Source organism: Mustelus asterias, chromosome 17, assembly GCF_964213995.1.
Source record: "Mustelus asterias chromosome 17, sMusAst1.hap1.1, whole genome shotgun sequence".
NCBI classification, from domain to species: Eukaryota; Metazoa; Chordata; class Chondrichthyes; order Carcharhiniformes; family Triakidae; genus Mustelus; species Mustelus asterias.
Window position 1 is genome coordinate 79,382,224 of NC_135817.1, and position 16,980 is coordinate 79,399,203.

The following is a 16,980-nucleotide window of genomic DNA, read 5'->3' on the forward strand; positions in this document are numbered from 1 at the left end:
TCCGCCGCCCGGCAGCAACAAGGCCCGCCAAGGTGTATCCGGGCAACAGGCAAGGATGCGGTAGTGGAAGGTGTGCAGCAGATACGTACAGGAAATGCCTCCATGCGGTGGAAAAAGGCACAGAGGACATTTCCGTGAGGCAGCACCTGCTATGGGGCACCTGGCCTGGGAAGGGGGGTCTAGGCTTTGGGCTAATATGGAATTCTGTCCAAGCAGGGGAACACTCAGGCGGGATCCCACCGCACGCCTGCGCTGCCTCGAGGATGGCTTTGGCCGCACACCGGACGGCCACCCCTGCGCACTCAGCCAGCACGCGCGGGCTCATCCAGCCCGCTCCTCTGCCATGCAGCACGTCCCCGATCCTAGTCACCCTGGCGTCCGCCTGAAGTTATATGGCTGGAGGAGCGGATTTCCCAGATATTCCTCCTCCCGGCTGGATGGCTCTGCAGATCCCAGATGTTCCTCCTCCTGGCTGGGGGGCGCTGCAGATCCCAGATACTCCTCCTCCTGGCTGGGTGGCGCTGCAGATCCCAGATACTCCTCCTCCTGGCTGGGTGGCGCTGCAGATCCCAGATACTCCTCCTCCTGGCTGGGTGGCGCTGCAGATCCCAGATACTCCTCCTCCTGGCTGGGTGGCGCTGCAGATCCCAGATACTCCTCCTCCTGGCTGGGTGGCGCTGTAGCTGCGGTTTACTGGGGAATACGGTCAGCCGCTCGGACGGAGGCTACGGAGGCTGCGGGGGTGGGCGGGGTTAATGCCGGCACTTTGTGACGGCTGGTCGGGCGGCTTTCTCGCTAGATGGCGGTGCCGAGTCGGCCTGGAGTGGAATAGACTGGGCGGGACCAACTAGGGAGGATGGTATGGGATGGGAGGGGGGCGGTGCAGGTGCCGCACAAACAGCAAACCTCACTCACACTTCGCTGTCGCCATCAAGTGAGTTTGGTGCTAACAGGAGGGCGTGAGTTTAAATAAAAGAGGCAGCGAGACAGACTTAACGTCGTGGAATTATAGTCGTGAGACCTAAGCGGAGTGGCCATGATCCCCCACTTACCGGGTCGGCTAAGGATGCTGTGGGTGGCAGCGATGGTCGTCTTCCCCTCGCTCTGCCAGGCGCTGGAGGTAAAAGCGCCCGCGCATCACTTCACCAACGGACGGTTTTTCAAACCTGGGGAACTCGAGCGGCTCTAACCGTCACTGCGGGGTCCACCGTCCCCGAGAGCAGGGGGGGGCGCGGGGTTCACCGTCCCCGAGAGCAGGGGGGGCGCGGGGTTCACCGTCCCCGAGAGCAGGGGGGGCGCGGGGTTCACCGTCCCCGAGAGCAGGGGGGGGGCGCGGGGTTCACCGTCCCCGAGAGCAGGGGGGCGCGGGGTTTACCGTCCCCGAGAGCAGGGGGGGGGGGGCGCGGGGTTCACCGTCCCCGAGAGCAAGGGGGGCGCGGGGTTCACCGTCCCCGAGAGCAGGGGGGCGCGGGCTTTACCGTCCCCGAGAGCAGGGGGGGGGGGGCGCGGGGTTCACCGTCCCCGAGAGCAGGGGGGGTGGGGCGCGGGGTTCACCGTCCCCGAGAGCGGGGGGGGGGGGGAAGAGAGATCACTGTTCCTGAGGGAGGGGGAATCACGGTCGTGGGGGGGGGGGGGGGGTGGTGGGTTGCAGAGAGGAATCACGGTTCCTGAGGGGGGAAATCACTGCGTGTGAGTGGTAGGGGGCGAGGTTCACCGTCACTGAGTGAGGGGGAAGGGGGGGATTGCCGTCCCAGGGTGAGGGAGAAATCACCGTCCTTGGGGGGGATCACTGTCCCTGAAAAGGTGGGGGGGGGGGGTAATCACTGTCTATGGTAGGGGGCGAGGTTTTCCGTCCCTGGGTTTGGGGGGGGGGGGGTGGCATTAGCCGTCCCTGAGTGAGGGAGAAGTCACTGTCCTTGAGGGGATCACTATCTCTGAGGAGGGGGTAATTCACTGTCCCTGAAGGGGGGGGGGGGGGCGGTAATCACTGTCTATGATAGGGGGCGAGGTTCACTGTCCCTGGGCTGGGGGGGGGGGGGGGTAGCATTCGTTGTCCCTGAGTGAGGGAGAAGTCACCGTCCTTGAGGGAATCACTGTCTCTAAGGGGTGGGAGTTGGAGGGGGAAATCACTCCCCGAGGGCGTTGGACGGGTTTGGCGCTGGGTTCACTGTTTCTGATGGGGGCGAGTGGGGTGGCTGATGTCGGGCGCGGGGTTCACTGTCCCGCTGAGATATGGGATCAAGATAAACTCCTTAACTCCCTCGCTTTTACCCGTGATTGCCCATTATTACTGCATGTAAACTCTCGACCATTCTTTCCCCATTCCCGTTTCATTGATGATCCGGTTCGGTTCCTGCATTCTCTTTGTTTAGATTTTGCCGGCTTCCTCTCTAAAGTGAGGATGCTCTGCAGCAGGTAACAGAGGCAATTCTTTTCAACCCGTTCACATTATTTCTTGATGTTGCCTCCCGCTCCATCCCAGACTTATATTTTCTCCTTTTTGAGTTGATGTTTTAAATCTCACATCAGATCGGAACGCCAGTGGCTGGCTGGCTGCCCCCAAGAAGATGGCGCCTCTGCAGTGCGCAAACATCCCCTGCCTGGGTTGTGCTCCAGTCTTTAATAACATTTTTTATTTATATAAATAAATGTAAAATCGTTTTCCAAATTGATTCTTTTGTTTTTCTGTTTGCAGTATGAACGATTTTGTTGCATTAAAGAATGCATGGGGTGTGACGTACTTTTGTGTTCAAGATGTATATTTAAAAAGTATATAAATAAAGAAATAGGCAAGGAATAAAGATTGAGCAAGAAAAAAACTGCCAGCAAAATGGAATGAGATTCAACCCATCTAAATCCTGACTTGGCCTCAATAGGAATTTCCACATTATAAGCCTTCCATATATGTTTCCCAATATTTCTTCTCTGCCACATGTCGGTTTTAAATTTCTATATTTTTAATTTTATGTGGCATTTTTTCAATCTGCCTTTAAATTTATCCGGTATTATTTATGTCTGCCTGCTCTGTCCTGCAATTCTGGCAGTTTGCCACTGTATTTTTTTTAATTTGTCTGATTGGATTTTTGTTCTTGGTCCTTAACCTTCTCAATTTTTCGCCCTTTATTTACATTTCCCAAATTGCTTTCTGTGTTGCTGTAATCCAAGAAGCTTTCATTTGACAACCCAGCTAAAAATAGAAACATGCCATTATAATTGGAGACAAAATTTTGTAAACATTTTGGATTTTGTCTTTGTAGTAGATTGATTCTTCAAATGATGGCTTTTTTTGTGGTATATTTCGATTTGCGGCTCATTTCATTATGAAATTTGGCTTTATTATAAATTCAACGTCTAGCATTTGTCAAGGTGTCAAGTTCTTCCACATTATGGCAAATCTTGACACAACACTGAAATAATTCTTCTATCTCATTTGAGTGACTTAAAAACTTAACCTGCTGTAATGGCATTTTTGATCAGATTTTGCCTTATGCGGTCTTGATTTGAGGGGGAAATAACTTCAGTCATGAAAATTAAAGCTTATGTGATAGAATTGTTAACTAAGTTAATATGCACTGCAACAGAAAAATCACACAAACTGGCAATGCAAACAAGGTCAGTTATATGTCTGATTCAAACGTTATCTGAACTGCTTCCAGCATTTTGTGTTTTTGAGTTGCTGTAGAATTTATTATCGTCATAATTTCGTAAACATTTCAAAGTGGATTGCATTTTGAAGTATGCTGAATATTATGTAGGAGTTGGGATATGTTAGCATTGAGTTCAGTATTGGTTATTTCATGTTGGTGTCTTTCTTATGTAATAGATTGTGACTTCCTGGCTAATAAAGAAAGCCATATAAAATATACTTTCCTTTTGTTACAGTTTTGTAAGGGTCTTTTTCTTGGACATTATTTATAAAGAGAATGCATGCTGCATCAAAGCTGGGCTATTCTGCACATTTCTATGTACAAATCAAACCAAGTGGATTATCATGGCTCCCATTTTTCAAATGGACAAAGTTATTGTCATAAAGCTTGGAAGTGAACTGATTCTAATGAGTTTTCTGCATTACATGAATAGGAACAAGTGGAATGTAGGAAACACAGAGCTGTTGTCACACCCATCTGTTCACAGGCAACAAAGTTGTCAACTTTTAATGAAGCATTCTTGCTGGTGGGTGGGGTGGATGAGGCTATTTGCCAAGATATCCTAGCATTTACAAAAAGATGAAAACTCACTGCTCCCCACAAACCACCTGTGTGCAATTTGTAATGTTCTCTTCTAGCCCCACAGGCCATTACATTAAATCCAAAGCATGATGCATTCAATCAAAAGGAATTTTCAACTATGATTTTTGCTGTTCATAATTTAGAAACTTCAGTAAGTTATTTTCCTACTCTGCCTCATTCAGTTAAAGAATCAGGCCAAAGACAGTTCATAGGTTTGAATTTCTAGTCTATGCTGAGATATATTATTTCAATAAGAATGACCATGGCAAGTTCTGCAATCAGCCTGAATGCTTTCCCCTCTCTAGTATAGCATCAATCAACTATCCAACCATGCCTACTCCTGTGCTCGCCAATATTAATTAATGTGTGGGTATTTTCCAGTGACCATTGATTCATTATTTTATAGCCTGAATCCTAGCTTGTATTTTTTTCCCTCTGCCCCCACCCAAACTCAGCTGCTATGACATTTGGTGCATACCACATCAAATTTCTTGGTCTTCATCTCAGTTTCACACAAACTGATGGTTAGATGTCCCACTTAATGAATATCTAAAGCTATTCATCGTTGTATGCCTGTAAGGTAACAGACTTAAAGGTGCTGCTGACTATAATTGGAAAGCCACTGACAAGTTAGCATTTCCATTATGCTAGTTTAGTTTTTATAACCTAAAATATTTGAGCCCTTTTTATCTTTTATTTGGTCTGACACATTAATTTGCCTGGTTTGGAGGGTAGGTCTTATGAGGAAAGAACAAAGAACAATCCAGCACAGGAACAGGCCCTTCGGCCCTCCAAGCCCGTGCCGCTCCCCGGTCCAGGATTGAATCCTGAATCCAGGATCCCCGCCCAATTTTCCAGCCTATCTACATACTAATATCCTATCCACTGAGCTGTCCCTCACAGCTACGATGCTTTGTTCATCGCAACCTATTAACTCACCCCCACCCCCCCATTCCAGACCATGTGATCTCCAGGGAGAGGCAAAAACCCAGAGTGAAAACCCCAGGGCCAATATGGGGGAAAAAAATCTGGGAAATTCTTCTCCGACCCCCTGAGGCGATCGAAACGAGTCCAGGAGATCACACTGGCCCTGATCAGAAAATGCTTCCCAACCCTATTCATTTCCACTTCTGCTTTACGAACACCATCTGAATTCCCTGCCCCCGAGACAGGTTCCCAACTATCCGCAGTCTCGCTCTGTACTGGCACCAGCAAGATGATCATAGAATGAAGCCTTGAAACGAGAAACAAAGAACAATTAGCCCGCGCCGCTCCCTGGTCCAAACTAGACCACTCTTTTGTATCCCTCCATTCCCACTCCGTTACGTTCCCAGTGTGTCAGCCTCCACCACCTTGCCCGGCAACATATTCCAGGCCCCCACGACCCTCTGTTGAGGTTGAGGGAGCTCGGGCTGTTCTCTCTGGAGCGGAGGAGGCTGAGGGGAGACTTAATAGAGGTTTATAAAATGAAGGGGATAGATAGAGTGAACGTTCAAAGACTATTTCCTCGGGTGGATGGAGCTATTACAAGGGGGCATAACTATAGGGTTCGTGGTGGGAGATACAGGAAGGATATCAGAGGTAGGTTCTTTACGCAGAGAGTGGTTGGGGTGTGGAATGGACTGCCTGCAGTGATAGTGGAGTCAGACACTTTAGGAACATTTAAGCGGTTATTGGATAGGCACATGGAGCACACCAGGATGATGGGGAGTGGGATAGCTTGATCTTGGTTTCAGGTAAAGCTCGGCACAACATCGTAGGCCGAAGGGCCTGTTCTGTGCTGTACTGTTCTATGTTCTATTTCTATTGCATACAAAATGGAGTGCACTTGGAGCTTGTGCAGCAAAAATGCTTTGAACATATTACTATTCATTTTTTCCTTTCATGAATTGAAAAAAAATGAAGTGGCAAGATTGTGGGCCGTATTAAGATTGAGTCAGTTGGCCTCTGATTCCATCTTCATAATGCTGTTGCAAAGCACTGATGTCAGCTGGTGTAGCTTAGGGAAAAAGGATTCCCCTCCAAGCCACTCACCATCCTGACTTGGAATAGTTGCTGGGTCAAAATCCTGGAATTCCCTCCCTAACTGCATTGTGAGTCAACCCACCACATGGACTGCAGCAATTCAAGGAGGCAGCTCACCACCACCTTCTCAAGCGCAACTAGGAATGGGCAGTAAATGCTGGCCAGCCAGGGATGTCCATGTCCCACAATTGAATAAAAAAAGGTTTTGTTCTTGCCCTCTGTCACACGCTGCACAAATTAGACAATTGGAGCAGCAGCAGCACCTTGACTTAACTGTTTGTGCTGGGAAATAGTGGGATGGGGAGCATAGAAGATGGGAGAAACTGTTAGAATATTATCCCTTAACATTAAAAACAATGGATTTAACTTGAGAAATTATTACAAGTAGCATAATCCAAATGTCAATTAAACTCCACTATAAAGATTAAATTCTTGATTGTTTTAAATATACGTTAGCAAGAATTTCTGGCAAGACCTAAGCCTGAGTACACAGACAGCAAAAGCTTTTTTTTTTATAAAAGGCTAGTTTGCGTGAAAAATGGAAAAAAAAACTTAAGAATAATGGTGTGTTCGAGCTGCCAGCAGGTTTCCTTTCATTATTGAATTATAGGTCATGAGAAGTAATTTATTGTACCTAAATTGACCGTCTATTCCACATGTAAAGGGCTACCATCTATTCTGGTCATAATTTAGAGGAAGTCACCTTGCTGCTGCCTTGTTTGGCATAGGATTAGGGAAACCCACCAAAGTAAAGTTTATTTATTAGTCACAAGTAAGGCTTACATTAACACTGCAATGGACTTACTGTAAAATTTCTCTAGTCGCCACAGTCCGGTGCCTGTTCAGGTCAATGCACCTAACCAGTGCGTCTTTCAGAATGTGGGAGGAAACCGGAGCACCCGGAGGAAACCCACGCAGACACAGAACGTGCAAACTCCACACAGACAGTGACCCAAGCCGGGAATCAAACCCGGGTCCCTGGCGCTGTGAAGCAGCAGTGCTAACCACTGTGCTACCATGCAACCCAAGTGCACTTTTGAAAGCTATTTAATGCTATACCCACCATGGGTAAATTAAGTTGTGCATCCAGGTTAGTTAAATTCTGTCTTTTGCAGGGACTTGCAGCCAGAACTCCATCAAAACAATTGTCTTAACTTAATTTATAACTTTTCCTCATGGTGTCAACAATAGATTTTTTTTCCCCTTGCATTTTATGAAGATATTTGTTGTCTCTCTGGATTGATTATTGCCCGTTGTTCATTATTTTACAAGCTTTTGTCAACATAACAGTCACCATACTAGTGGGAATTAAAAAACAAGTGATAGAGATGGGTGAAATTACTCCCATTCTCTTTTCAAAGCTATGTGGCAGACAATGAAAACTTGATGTTTTGGGGTCAAATCTGTTTGAAAGCTGTTTTTAAGTTGTTTGAAAGATTACTTGTGTGGAGATAATTTGTGCAACAACTGCTGAGACCACATTTAGAGGGAGACGACTTCAAAAAAGGTTGAGTCAAATAAGTGCAGTAGTTTTAATGTGTATTTGAAGCATCGTAGAATGCCTAATATATCTACATTGGATGGTCATGCGCACCTGAAGTTATTGAACATGGGTGAATATTAAATGTCTTTTTTTCTCTAACAGTTCACACAATAAAATGGCCTAGGTTTGTCTGATTGCTTGGAATTATTTATATTCCAAGACTAGAAAAGGCAGGTAACCATGGTTTGCAATAGGCAGAATCTAAACCCTTGTGCATTCAACGCTGTACAGACTGATGTATGTTTCAGGCCATTGGCTAAAGTCAAGAGTCTTGCCATTTTTGTTTTCATGAGTTTAGCCTAGTGTTGTTAGTCAGCCAGGAGTGTTTCTACGTAGTGGACATAAAACACGGGAAGATTACATACATAACTGGCAAGACTGTCCTTTAATCATAGTGTTCATAGCAGTATCTCTATTTAGTCATGCTGCATTTTCTGGCAATATAACATGACGCTTTCTGCATTCCTATTATAAGATATAGGTAAATCTAGCTCTTAATCTCCATCTCAGCTAAGCATCACTTTTGCAGAGGAGAGGTCGTGTATTGTTGTGGTGATAGCTAACTGAATTTTGAGTTGTTGCATCAAATTGTTGATGGATATTATTTTTTACCGAACAGTAATTTGTCCCATCAGGATGAAATTTTGTTTTAGTGTGGTTGGTTACAATATTAAAGGGATTTTCAAACTTGTGTTAGAAGGATCCATGTCTCCAAATAAGATGACATGAGGAGGAATTTCTTCACTCACGGTAGTGAATTTTTGGAATACTGCACCCCAGGGGATGTCACTGAAAGTATTCAAGACTGAGGTTGATAGAATTCTAGATGTGAATAACATCAAGGGACAGCATGGGAAAATGGTATTGATGCAAGATCAGCTATGATCAAGTTTGAATGGCTGAGCAGTTTCAAGGGGCCAGATGTCCTACTACTCCTATTTCCTTTATGTTCAGCTGTCATGTATCTCTTTCACCCTCTTTGGGATTTATGACATGAATGCATTAGGACAGTAGCACTTCTGAGTTGGAAATATGATCCTCGGTTAAGGAAGCAAGGCTGGAATTCAGGAATATTGTGTGAGGCCTTACTTTCTATATATTAACACAGACCTGTTGCTGTCAGGGGTCAACCTTTTAATCCATGCATGTGAATTAGTGCTGCATTGCTTTGCAGAATGTTTGAATCTTTCAATGAAACAAATGTAGATTTGGAGTGCGTCACTTGCTTTATTTGAAGTGCCAATTAATTCTGGTACTATTCAGGCTCCAGTCACCACTAAATGTAGTGTTGCTTGGGAAATATCGCCATATTGCATTCTGCAATTTATGTGACTTGGAAGCTGCACAAGATGTTTTGTAAATGCTAGCCTAACAAGCAATGTGTAATGTCATTCACTAGTCACTTGCACTGCTGAAAATACATATCAACTTGTGAGTTTTAATTTTGAACAACTTTTGTAGCTTTTTGTGTTTTTTCTCGTGTCCTTAATGTAATTCTGAAACTTAATGTAATTAAGAAACTGTCCACATTTGTGGAATAATGCAATTCTGAAATTTACATTGAGAAACTGTCCACACTTTTGGAATTTTGATGTGTGCTGTTGACAATACCACTCGCTCAAGATAGCATCCAGATAACATGGAAACGCAAAGATGTTAATTTCTTTTCTCAACTTTCTCTTTCTCCTCTTCTCCTATTCGCATCCTCCTCAAAGTAGAGCAGAGGGATGTACTCATTGTGTTACGAACAGCACCTCAATTTTGATGGCAAGTTACAGAAAATGAGATTACTTGTTGCTAAATAGCCTTGTAGTGACTTTGTTCAAGGTGAACGTCAATGCAAAAGGTCACCGCCACAAAATTTATATTTTCATTGATCTCGATCTTTCTTTGGCATGTTTAATTTACTTGTGTTCTGGCATACATCAAATGGGTAAGAACACGAAGTGTTTTGTATTTGATTAAAAAGATAAGCAGTGGGATTGTTTGAGGCTTGGAAATGGCTCCTTTAAAGGAGAGCATTTTTTGGTGAATCTTGTGGACAAGATAAAGTTGTCAGGATTGTATGAAAGAAAATGTAGCCTGGTATTTAAAATCTGTCTCAGATTAATATCCTGAGCCAAATGTAGCATTTTCTTTCAACTAAGCTAGTGTTTAATCAGCCTGCAGGCAATGTCTTTTACTTTCAAGCATGGCAGGTTCTTGGTGCTGAACCTTGTCATGTACAAAAACTCTCTTGGAGGCAAGTCTTTGCACCTGCTGAAAGAATTTTCCATTTCCTTGCCCTTTTCGTGCGCCAGTGGTGTTCATCTTTCTGATTTGACTTTAGTTGGCATTTAGCTTCAGAATAAATTTGACTTACCAAGATAAGTTGTAGCTTGTTCTGAAGCACGTTGCAGATAAATCATTGGACTGGATAACGTAGCACCCAGATAGAATGGCAAACTGTTTCCAAGTGTACTTTTCTATTGGAGGAGAAGTAGATGCAGGGTCAAGGATACCACAGAGCAGTGCACCATCAAGGTTGAGGAGCAGCAGGCAAGCAGAGTGGTGGGTGCCTGGAACACACTGCCAGAGGATGTGGTGGAAGCAGGCAACATTTAAGTGACATCTGGATGGGTACATGAATAGGGAAGGAACAGAAGGACCAAGTAAGGGCATCGTGATTGGCATAGGCAAGGGCCTGTTCCTGTGCTGTACTTTTCTTTGTTCCTTGTTTTAAATCAAGTAGTATTGATAGGTAAAGCTAAATTTTATCCACACATTGGCTTAGTTTTATTGACTGGTTTGCACTCCTCAGTTATGTTCGGTAAACAGTTCTTTCTTTCGGTTCATGTAAGCAAACAATTCTTTCAAACTACTAACCATCAAGCATATTCCTTTCCAGTAGAAATTATTGCGCAGTACCTTCTGCTGCTCATGCCAAGCTAATTTGCAAACAATCAGTTTTGAAAACATGACTTGTTCCTCCAGCATGCAGATTGCACAAAAGGGCTGACAACAAAAACTGGTCTCCCTCTGGATGTGCCACAGGATGGTGAACTGATTTTTAAAAATCTAATGTGTTCTAGCTTGTTCTGATGAGATTTCCCTTGCCAAGCCCTACTCTTCCCAGTATTATAAAGACTGTAGAATATTTAGAAGTCTTCTCAAATCAGTAGGCCAGTTGAGGCTCTTTCCTACAGCAGTGATATTACTTAGTGTTATAGTCCAGTTTTACTGGGTTGTGAAATTGGACATGTTCCAGTTTTCTTTGTGCCTAGTACGTGGTTTTTTTTTTTTTACCCAGTAGGGAAACTGGGGTTCTGCAGGTTCTTCTGTTTGTTTTCGGACAGAATACCACTGTGTTTCTAAATACAAGTTGGTCTCTGAAATTTTGTTGCTTGAATTTCAAATACAAACACGTCAACTCAGTACATCTTTCAGTATTTTTAGCCCTTTCTGCATCAGAGTTTCAGACCAAATTTAGGTTATGAATGTCTGGATCATATTCTCAACTTTGAGCTAATTTTAAATCCTGTTAAATATAAAAGTGCTGCAGACTGAGCATAGAAAGAAAATGGAGTACTTTTGAAACCTTTTCTCGTACACTGACAAGGATGAAGGAATTCAATTGCAATTATAAATTGTATAATCCCTAAAATGTTATCCTTGATACAGTACCAGTATTGTAACATAATGGGTTGGGATAGCTGCATCCATAAGAGCAATTAGATTGTTGTAAAGCATTTAGCCAGATACTACATATTAATGTTCTGGGCTGTGTTAGAACGTGTCGCATGACCGAGCATAGATAAGTGAATCTGAAATGTGAGTTGAGATATTTGCTGGGCTTGCATGCTTTAGAGTTATTGGATTGTCATAAAGCATTCTGTCAAGCCCAGTGTTACTCCAGCAAGTCCTCATTTAAGATTCATTAATTGTGGGGGAGAAAAGCTTTTTAGTGTTATAGTCAGCAGTAGAGAAAATGGAGGAGACAGATCCTTTCATACTTGGAAGCTGATGGATAGATAATTTGTTGGATTGATACAGGTTTTTTATCTGAGCTGCCATTTCATGCATTAGTTAATTAAACTTGTCCAAGATTCTGTTCTTGAGTTGACCGCGAGGGAGTAGACAGTAGAGAACGGAATATTTGTTTTCTTCCCGATCTCAAACTTGGGTGATCTGGTTAAGGTTTAGAATCTTGTTTCATGGGAAAGCTATGTCCTATTCTACAGTGCTGGCTGTTAGGTCAATTATGCATTGTGCTGTCAAGTTATTTGAGGGTTTTTTGCAATCATCTGGTGTTTCCATTGCAGTCTTTGGATTTCCATAAACCAAGAATAGTCAGGCATGCTTTCATTCCTGCCATGTTCATGCAATGTACCTACAATCACCATTATACCATTGCAAGACTAGAGGATAACAAAGCTGTTTTCCCCACACAATTTCCCTGTATCAGCAATCTGGAAAGCGTGGTGTATGCACAATTTTAGCTAGTATATACATTATTCCATATTAACTCCTGGCAGAGGTTACTGTAACCGGGTTTGATTTCTTGGTTTTACTAGTTTCTCAAATTAATTAGGAGTAGGAATCACTGCTCGTCTTAAATTACTAAAATTGAATGCCTCACTATTCACTACATCTTCTGAATAAACTTTTTTTGTTACGGTTTGCATAACTCGGGCTTTCAGATCGCTGTGATAGCTTAAGATTGTTCCTCTTTTAAACCTGTTATTGTCTGACAGTGAGAATGAGTGTATTAGTTTTCACATCTGATTTGCAAGTCTTTGCTTAACCTCCCCCTTGTTCAAAACTGAGATTTTCTTCCATGATGAGCCAGGGAAACGCTTGTAATAATTGTCTCGTGCGAAGTAATTTTGCATCTAACTGTAACAACACTGAAGCTTTTGTTTGAAGTGGAACTGAAGAAAATGCACTTCGTTGGGTGACCTCTTCTGTCTTGATCTGCAACTAACAATTGGACACTTGACAAAGGAGGTACACAAGTATCTCATTACTGTCAGTTTGTTTGCCCAGATCTAAATGACTCTGGGAGTAGTAAGACATATCCATTACAATACGATACAAGATTAAATAAATATACAATACAGGTTTGGGAAAATCTAATAATTCCTTTATCCATTTCATGATCCAGCTACAGAGACTTCCTTTGAGTTGCATTAACTTAATTCCAACGGAAAGCTCAATACCTCACAGACTTCTGGGTACATTATTTAAAAGGTTCTTATGTTTCAGACTATATTTTAGCTTTTTCAAAAGAAACTAAAACTGAAATTGTCCATGGTTATGGCAGGCAGGAAAGTGGAGTTAAGGCCACAATCAGATCATCCACGATATTATGGAGTAGGAAAGCAGGCTTGAGGGCCGAAAAGCCTGCTTCTGTTCATATTTCTTCAGATAAGCTGCATCAGCCCACCTACTCTGCAGTACAAAAATTACACGGGTGTGAAGATTAAAGTAAGAACCATGTGGCTTTAATAAGTGCAAAGTTGTTGATAGAAGTCACCAAATAGCCAGGATTGGGGGGGAAAAAATGCCATGTAGCTTATACACTTTGCACACCAAATGATGTGTATATTTTTATTTGTTCACAGAATGGCAGTGTTGCTGGCTATGCCAGTATTTATTACTCATTCCTATTTGCCCATGAGAAGGTCCATCTGGTGTAGGTAAATCCACTCTGCTGTTAGGGCAGAGGTTTGGCAGGGCAGAATTTTGACCTAGCGACCATGAAGGAATGGTGATGGTTTAAGGCTTGGAGGGAAATTTGAAGCTCGCCGTATTCTCATATATCTGGTGACTTTGTCCTTCTAGGTAGTAATGGTCATGGGTTTGGAATGTGCTGTTGAAGGAGAGTTGGTGAGTTGCTGCAGTGCATCTTGTAGATGGTCCATAGTGTTGCCACTGTGCATCAGTAGTGGAGGGAGTGAATGTTTATTATGGTTGATGGGGAGCCAATTAACTGGGCTACTTTGTCGTGGATGGCGTTGAATTTCTTGAAGTTGCACTCATCAAGGCAGGTGGAGATTATTCCATCACATTCCTGATTTGAGCCCTGTACAGCGAATATCTGCAGTTCTGATCATGTGATGGAGGGAAAATCAGTGAACAAGATGTTTGGAACTAGGACACAACACTGAGGAACTGCTGCAGTGATATGCTGGGACAGAGATGATCTCCAACAACCAAAACCATCTTCCTTTGTGCTGGTTATGACTTCAACCAGTGAAGAATTTCCTCCAATTCCCATTGGCTTCAATCTTGTTAGGGCACTTTGATGCCACAGTCTGTCAAGGGCAGTCACTCTAAGCTCACCTCTTAATTCAAACTGTTTTGTCCATGTTTGGATCAATGCTGTGATTTTCCACATAGCTGGGTGGATGAAGTCCATGGACACTGAGAGGACGCAATGCCGGAGTAGGCTCTGGACATTGTGTAGTTGGGAATTTGGTTCAGTTGGAATTAAGTGCGGAAGAGGTGCTCCTTTTTCTTTTTTTAGTCTTCAGTTAGTTTTTTTCCTTTGCCTCTAAGCTAGAAGAGTGCAACTTTCTATCAATTTATCTGTGTAAATTATTAACTAATTGACTCATTAAGTTAGGTTGGACAGAAATTGTAGGGCTGGTGGTGTGCGAGAAACTGCAGAATGTGGAAATATTTTTTATTTGGTTTATTATTGTCACATGTATTAGTATACAATAAAGTATTGTTTCTTGCAAAGCATACCATTCATAGAGTATATAGGGGAGAAAGAAAGGTGAGGTGCAGGATGTAGTGTTACATAGCTAGGGTGTAGAGAAAGATCAGCTTAATATAAGGTAGGTTCATTCAAAAATCTGATGGCAGCAGGAAAGAAGTTGTTCCTGAGTGGAAGCAATGTACTACAACCATATCTGTAGTACAAGTCGGGAAGATAATAGAGTAGTGGTACGGTCACTGGACTAATAATCCAGAGGGCCAGCCTAATGCTCTGGAGACATGGTTCAAAATTCCACCAAGGCAGCTGGTGGAATCTGAATTCGACTAATGAAAAAAATCTGCAATATAAAGCTAGTTTCATTAAGAAACCATTTTTTTAAAAAATCTGGTTCACTAATGTTCTTTAGGGAAGGAAACCTGCTATCCTTATCTAATCTGACCTACATGCAAGGAAAAGGACTGCAAGTTGAATGACCGGGCTGGTCATGGCATCATGGTGGAGAGAGCGAAGAGGAATTATGGTAAAGATAGGCAACAGTATAGTCAGGGCCATAGATACTATTCTCTGTAGCCATGTTCAGGAGCTCCAAAACTTGTGTTGCCTGCCTGATACCAGAGTTGATGATACAGTGGCACAGTGGTTAGCACTGCTGCCTCTCAGCACCAGGGACCCGGGTTCAATTCCAGCCTCGTTTTCACATTCTCCCCGTGTCTGCGTTGATTTCCTCCCACACTCCAAAGATGTGCAGGTTAGGTTAATTGGCCATGTTAAATTGTCCCTTTTTGTCAGGGGGACTAACAGGGTAGATGTGTGGGGTTACAGGGATAGGGCCTGGGTGGGATTGTTGTCGGTGCAGGCTCAATGTGCCGATTGGCCGCCACCTGCACTGTAGGGATTCGAGGAGTACTTGATGTGGGAAAGGAGGGATCCAGTTGTTGTGGTCCTCATGGGAAGCAGAACAGCAAAATAATCATCTCTGGATTGTTAACTGAGCCATCTGCCAATTGGCATAGAGTCAAGCAGATTAGGTAATTAAACATGTGGCTTAGAGTGGTGTGCGAAGAAGGGGTTTTGATTCATGAGGCACTGACGTCAGTATTCAAGGAAGGGTGAGCTATTCCGTTGGGCTGGGCTCCCCTTGAACTGGATTGGGACCAGTTTCCTGGCTTATTGTATAATTAGGGCTGTGGACAGGGCTTTAAACTAATGAGAGATGGTTCATGTGAAAGGAGATTTAGAAATCCAAAGAGAGAACAAAGCATCAGAGCAGTATGAATAAAGACCAGCAGAGTGGGACATGAAGGGAGTTTAACAAGAATTGTAATCAGTGAAACAGGTCATGGCTGGGATGAGAAGTAAAATAAAATAAAGATACATTATCTGAATGCACAAAGCATCTGCAATAACATAGATGAACTAGTGGCACAAATAGAGGTAAATGATTTAGATCTAATCGCCATTGCAGAGACATGGTTATATATTCCAGGGTACCAAAATATTTTGGAAAGGCAGACAATGGCAAAGGAGGAACGTAGCCCTGATAGTAAAGGATGAAGTAGCAGATGGAATACAATGCAGAAAAGTGTGAGGTTATGCACTTTGGAAAGAGGAATGGAGGCATAGACTATTTTCTAAATGGGAAAATGCTGAGGAAATCAGAAACACAAAGGGACTTGGGAGTCATTGTTCAAGATTCTCTTAAGGTTAAGTGCAGGTTCAATCGGCAGTTAGGAAGGCAAATGCAATGTTAGCATTCATGTCGAGAGGGCTAGAATACAAGCGCAGGGATGTACTTCTGAGGCTGTATAACGTTCTGGCCAGACCCCATTTGGAGTATTGTGAGCAGTTTTGGGCCCCATATCTAAGAAAGGATGTGTTGGCCTTGGAAAGGGTACAGAGGAGGTTCACAAGAATGATCCCTGGAATGAAGAGCTTGTCGTATGAGGAACAGTAAGGACTCTGGGTCTGTACTCATTGGAGTTTAGTAGGATGAGAGGCGATCTTATTGAAACTTACAGGATACTGCGAGGCCTCGATAGAGTGGACGTGCAGAAGATATTTCCACTAGTAGGAGAAACTAGAACCAGAGGGCACAAGCTCAGGCTAAAGGGACAATCATTTAAAACAGAGATTAGGAGGCATTTCTTCAGCCAGAGAGTAGTGAATCTATGGAACTCTTTGCCGCAGAAGGCTGTGGAGGCCAGGTCATTGAGTGTCTTTACAGAGATAGATAGGTTCTTGATTAATAAGGGGATCAGGGGTTATGGGGAAAAGGCAGGAGAATGGGGATGAGAAAAAAAATCAGCCATGATTGGCAGAGCAGACTCGATGGGCCGAGTGGGCTAATTCTGCTCCTATGTCTTATGGCCTTATGACATAAGGATATTAGTAAGAAAGGATCTGGCCTAAGGAGATCATGAAATTGAATCAATGTGAGTGGAAAATAGGAATTGCAAGAATCAGAACTCACTACTGGG

General features: G+C 43.5%; 1 protein-coding gene across 2 annotated transcripts in view; it reads left to right on the forward strand.

Annotated features, from left to right (window-relative positions):
* Nucleotides 1–861: 861 nt before the first annotated feature.
* LOC144506644 (amyloid-beta precursor protein-like) overlaps nucleotides 862–16,980 on the forward strand; it is a 189,115-nt gene continuing 172,996 nt past the window's right edge. The window contains exon 1 of one of the 2 annotated variants that reach the window (XM_078233035.1): nucleotides 862–1,120. In XM_078233035.1, coding sequence (XP_078089161.1) covers nucleotides 1,037–1,120 — 84 coding nt within the window. In that variant the 5' untranslated portion in view covers nucleotides 862–1,036. The remainder of the gene's footprint in view (nucleotides 1,121–16,980) is intronic. The other variant, XM_078233034.1, reaches the window with a different exon arrangement.